Source organism: Perca flavescens, chromosome 13 (genome assembly GCF_004354835.1).
Source record: "Perca flavescens isolate YP-PL-M2 chromosome 13, PFLA_1.0, whole genome shotgun sequence".
Lineage (NCBI taxonomy): Eukaryota > Metazoa > Chordata > Actinopteri > Perciformes > Percidae > Perca > Perca flavescens.
In genome coordinates this window covers 5,222,254-5,227,723 of record NC_041343.1, presented here as the reverse complement: position 1 = coordinate 5,227,723, position 5,470 = coordinate 5,222,254, and the positions used below count along the sequence as shown (strand labels likewise).

General features: G+C 44.0%; 1 protein-coding gene across 2 annotated transcripts; it reads left to right on the top strand.

Moving 5' to 3' along the window:
• The first annotated feature begins 2,027 nt into the window (after positions 1 to 2,027).
• On the top strand, positions 2,028 to 4,775 carry crx (cone-rod homeobox). Of its 2 annotated transcripts, none has more exons than XM_028596121.1 (3): positions 2,028 to 2,143; positions 3,196 to 3,347; positions 3,636 to 4,775. In XM_028596121.1, the coding sequence occupies exons 1-3, from the start codon at positions 2,047 to 2,049 to the stop codon at positions 4,272 to 4,274; spliced, it is 888 nt and encodes a 295-aa protein (XP_028451922.1). In that variant the 5' UTR covers positions 2,028 to 2,046; the 3' UTR covers positions 4,275 to 4,775. The 2 variants fall into 2 exon arrangements, with proteins under 2 accessions (XP_028451922.1, XP_028451921.1); XM_028596120.1 differs by having other exon boundaries at positions 2,028 to 2,158; positions 3,187 to 3,347.
• The last annotated feature ends 695 nt before the right edge of the window (positions 4,776 to 5,470 follow it).

The following is a 5,470-nucleotide window of genomic DNA, read 5'->3' as shown; positions in this document are numbered from 1 at the left end:
CACCAGCTCTGTCCTCTTCTCTATACAACCCTATTTGCTGTTGCAGCTGCAAGCCCTTCCACTATTGGGTTGGACTGCATTGCCATCAATAAAACAGTGTTCATATAACATATTTGATCTTTGTTACCAGATAAAACTAAGTCACAAAAAAGTTCTCACATTTAACAAAAACAAATCTCACCTCAGAATCCACATTTTGGCCAGTAATTGCAATACCTCATATTAATAATTCAACAATATTTCAAAAATAGCAGATAGTCCTAATGACCTAATGTTCAAAATGAAAAAGTCATTTGTAAATAAAGCTCAACATTAAAAGCCTAAAAGATATAAAAGCAGTTATAATTTAACAATTGATAACTGATGATGATGAATTGATAAAAAGTGTGTCAAAGACCTGATATAAATCTATAACGTGCACAGCGATGCAGGCACATATACTGTACACACCTTTTAGTCACAATACATGCACATGTGTATATCTCAGACTCATTCCTGAGCAATATTCTCTCAGTGGCAACAATGTAGTCCACAAAAACAAAGTGGAACTCCAGGATGTTTTTATGGATCCATTTCTACGTCAGAACGTGTCCACGTGTAGGTGTCCATTCTAGGTGCCAGCTGCTTGCTCTGGATCCTCTGAATGTCCACGCTTCTCTCTCTCTCCCCTTCCTCCCTCCACCTCCGACTCTCCTGTCGCCACGTTCTCTATCTTCTGCAGTTTTCTTGTGTTTTCTTTCCCCCCTCTGAACACTGACTTATCCATTTGGCCCTTTGTGTGAGGCTATAGTTCCCTCCGGCCTCCTTTCCTGCTCCACCACTGAACGGATTGCTCTGTCTTTCCTCCCTTTATCTAGAGATAAGATACTTACTTTTCAGATAAAGCATATTATGATAAATCAAATGAGCTTTGTCGGTTTTGTGCATCTGGGTGTTTGTGTGCATGTGTGCATGTGTGCGTGTGTGTGTGTGTGTGTGTGTGTGTGTGTGTGTGTGTGTGTGTGTGTGTGTGTGTGTGTGTGTGTGTGTGTGTGTGAAGGCAGCATGTGTGTGTGTATGCAGCTGTTTTGGAGATAAATGTAATCTGTCAATTATGGGTGAATGTGTGAAGTGCAGCAGATGAGCAGCAGGTTCATTGATCAGCAGCGGGGAAAAAGGGAAAGGAAGGAGGACAAAATGAGAACTGAAAGGAGATTGTCATTTTCATCAACATTGTAATTTCTGGAACAGACATTATTGCTGTTTATTTTTCACCTTTCATTAAAAAAGTGAAATATTTCATTATTTTAACATTCAAAACTATTTTTGGTCATATAATGTATAGATTTTAGTTTTTGGACTACTGTTGTTGTTATTATTATTATTATTATTATTATATTATTATATATAGTTAAACTACTTTCTTTTTAAGCTTGTACCTATGTATTTATTCCAAATGAGTAATCAAAGACTAGAAACAGACAAATCATTTAGAATTTACAAGAACTAACTTTGTGTAAGAATGGTTTGTCTTATTTTGTAGCCTGTTGCTTTAGATAGTGTGTGTGTGTGTGTGTGTGTGTGTGTGTGTGTGTGTGTGTGTGTGTGTGTGTGTGTGTGTGTGTGTGTGTGTGTGTGTGTGTGTGTGTGTGTGTGTGGTGGGAGGGGTTTGCCGAAACCACTTGCTCCCTCTAATTAGCAGCGTGTGCCGGTAAAGAAACTCAGTAGATCGACCTCCCCAAGGCGCAAAGGCATCCGGGGGCCACTTCACCTGTGTGATGACTTAACAGTGGGAAAGAGGACTTGCAGAGGCAGTTCGGATGCTCAGAGCGCCACAGTGTGCTCTGCTGTTAAGCTGACAAGACAGACAATCCAAAGCTGAAGCTGCAGGTAGTAGAAAGAAAGAAAAAAAACACTTTGAGGTTTCTCCAGAGAACTTCTCTCCGCAGCGGGTTGGACCCGACGCACGGACTTGTTGCCCCAGCAGAGCTCTGAGGGGGCCCTCGGTTGTTGTGTTGCGTGTCCGACATACAAGTCAGCGACAGGACTTAAAAGCCTGCTGTCAGGATGATGTCCTACATAAAGCAACCCCATTACACCATGAACGGGTTAAATTTGCCTGGCTCCGGAATGGATGTGCTACACACAACCATCGCTTATCCATGTAAGTATAAACTGTTCTCTTTAAAAAAAAAAAAAGAAATCTTGGTTTTGTTTTACTTTTACGTATTTACCTCCTGCTGTTCTAGTCATTTAGAATATATTGCACCCAAAATGATGCGTAAAGACACGCAGGCTGTGCGTAACGCTGTAGCGAAGGAAATGAACTAAAGGATAAACAATGACAAATAATTTGTTTCATAAGAGCCCATGTATTGACGCAAAGTTTGTATAATAATAATAATAATAATAATGAGATAGTAAAATATAAAAAGTATCATGAATACACTGATTTAACCAAGGGGGGAAATAGAATAAGTGTCGTTATGAGAGATTGATGATTTTAAGAAAAGTTCATCTCTACATTAGGTTACACTGCTGTCGTAGAGAGAATGTATTGGTACAGATAGTTAATACGCAGATACAATGGAACCTTTGGAAACGCAGATCATCTGTGCGCTCTGCTGAGTTCAAAGTCTGTCAGGAATCAGACACGATTTGTATGTATTTTTTAACGTTTCTCACTTTTCCCCAAAAGGCTTCTCAAATGTTCTCACGTCGCTGAAGCTCAAATAAATATAGATTGACTGTAGATGGGGACACTATGTGATACATGCTAAATACCGGGGAGTCACTGTACTTGTTCTGAAACAAATATGCACAGGCATTTGGCCGTGTGCCACACAAATATGACTTTGACTGTTCAAACTATAGTTACATGAATACAATGTGTCTCCTTCTCTGGGAAAACTGACACTTGAAAGACCCAGCGACTATTGATTGAATGAGCAATTACACTTTGTCTCATAGTGGTCACAGGCAGACCGTAGAAAACATGTCAGGATTATTAACAGTACCATAATGTACTGTGGAGTTCCCATTCGTATTTGCATGTGTGCCCATTTTACATAGCTGGTAAAAAATAAATAAAAAAAACAACCTAAAATGATCATTAAATGACATGTCACATTGTCTGTGAAATACCAGCTCATAATTCAGGTCAGCCCTCTGTTGCTGCCAGAATAATAATCCCCTCTGTGTCTCTTGGCTTTGCAGCCACTCCCCGGAAGCAGCGCCGAGAGCGCACCACCTTCACCCGGACACAGCTGGACATCCTGGAGGCGTTGTTCTCCAAGACCCGCTACCCAGACATCTTCATGAGGGAGGAGGTGGCCCTCAAGATCAACCTGCCTGAGTCACGTGTGCAGGTACTGGAGAAGTAGGCCAGCCAAGATGGAGGCCATACTGCTCAGTGTTTGTTACTATAACAGTGAGACTAGACATAAAGTCAGACAGACCTCTTCTACAGAAAGAGTACAGCAGCGTATTTATGCTACCTTCTGCATATGCATTTATAGGTCACGCTTGTGCATTCTCACCTCTGTACCCCACACTTTATTTTAATTTTTCATAATGTATTTACAACTCAAGCTATTTGCATGTCTAAAAGTTGTTTTCTGTAATACCATGTTGTGTCTTTTTCTCCGTGCCTCCAGGTTTGGTTTAAAAACCGCCGTGCCAAGTGTCGTCAGCAGCAGCAGCAGAGCACTGGGCAGTCTAAGCCCCGCCCTCCCAAAAAGAAGGCCTCCCCAGTGCAGGAACCCAGCGCCCCTGATCCAGTTCCTAACCCATCGGGCTCCTACAGCCCATCCTCGGTCCAGTCGGGCCCCAGCCTAGTCCCGAGCTCCAGCACTGGAAACGCAGCCGTGTCCATCTGGAGCCCGGCCATCTCGCCCCTGCCCGACCCCCTTGCCTCCTCCTCGGCCCCCTGCATGCAGCGGCCCTCCCCTTACCCTATGAGCTACGGCCAGCCGTCGGCCTACAGCCAAGGCTACGCCAGCACCACCTCCTACTTCACCGGCCTTGACTGCAGCGCCTACCTGTCCCCCATGCACTCGCAGCTGTCAGGCACCGTGGGCGCCCTCAGCCCCATCACTGTGCCCTCGATGGGGGGCTCCCTAAGCCAGTCCCCGGCCTCGCTGTCCTCACAGGGCTACAGCACGGCCTCCTCTCTGGGCTTCACCTCTGTTGACTGCCTGGACTACAAGGACCAGCAGGCCTGGAAACTGGGCTTCACCACAATGGACTGCCTGGACCACAAGGACCAAAACTCCTGGAAGTTCCAGGTCCTCTAAGAAAGCAAGACAGGGTGGCGTTCATGTGTGTGTCAACGAGTCCCATGTGAGATAGTGTGAAGCAGTTCTGCCAGAGGACTTGTTCTCTTTGGTTTTTCAGTTTCTTGTTTGTAAGAATTTGTTTTATTTTCTAAAGGGGACCGCTGTAGAAACGCATTTTATCTGAACGACTTTGGAGATGAATGGACCAGCGACTGTCATCGATGCTGCCAGACTGCAAATCAGATCTGTTGTCTTCTTCATGTTAAGTTAAATAAGGGAGCAAAAGCCTTTAATCAGTTTGTAGGAAAATACTGGAGTCGTATGTATGGAAACACACTGAGCCATCTCTTCTTTTAACATGACACACACACACACACACACACACACACACACACACACACACACACACACACACACACACATACGGCGTACACGTGTTTCATTTTTGTTTTAAACGTGCATTGTCATAGAGTGAACGGAGTGCTGCTTTGACAGGAAGGAGCTCTGGAGTCCTGTAGGTCACCTCCCCCCGTCAGGGTTTAATTCTTTTGAGCTATATTTATTCTTATTATTTTACGCTACATTTAAATATGTAGTTTGGTTGCGTTTAGATATTTTTGAGCATTTGTGTTACGTATTACAGTGTTAGCCTTCAGTGTTATCATCCCCAATCTGTTTGATGGAAACATTAGATCTTCTGTTTTTAGTTGTGTGACATATTAAAGTGATCTCTTCGTTACACGCTGTGCACTGGCAATCATTGTATGAAATCAATTATAGTTTGTAGCTCAATAGGAATTTGGCTGATTCTAATGCATTTAGAGTTATTGGGCCACAGTTAGAGGCCCGGGTGAAGACTGGACACGGCGGAGGTAAAGTGGCCATGCTCAGGTCTGGACCCGTCACGTTGGTCATGTGGCCTGCATGGCCCTCGCCGCTCCATCTTGCTTATTTTAGCTTATCTGATTCGGGGAGTGTCCCAATCCTCTTAGCCTACCTTCAGCAATGCCCTAAGTGAATTAGTTAGGATTATTGCCCTGTGCCCCCTCTGTCTCTCTCTGTGTCTCTCACCCACCTCACTCACATTGGCCTTCTCATCCTCCCCTTCCTTTTCTCCATCTTTTTCGATCTTTAGCCATCTTCCCTCACTCCCTCTTCAACTCTGCAGTCTCTCTTTTCTCTTACCTCTGCCTGTTTTCTCTCAGGTTGTCGGC

Bases quoted from the DNA above. Each gene is read 5' to 3' on its own strand.
- crx (XM_028596120.1), top strand. From the start codon at position 2,047: ATGATGTCCTACATAAAGCAACCCCATTACACCATGAACGGGTTAAAT. The intron at 2,159-3,186 runs TCTCTTTAAAAA...CTGTGTCTCTTG, and splicing joins TCCATGTAAGTATAAACTGT to GCTTTGCAGCCACTCCCCGG. The intron at 3,348-3,635 runs GTACTGGAGAAG...CCGTGCCTCCAG, and splicing joins TGCCTGAGTCACGTGTGCAG to GTTTGGTTTAAAAACCGCCG.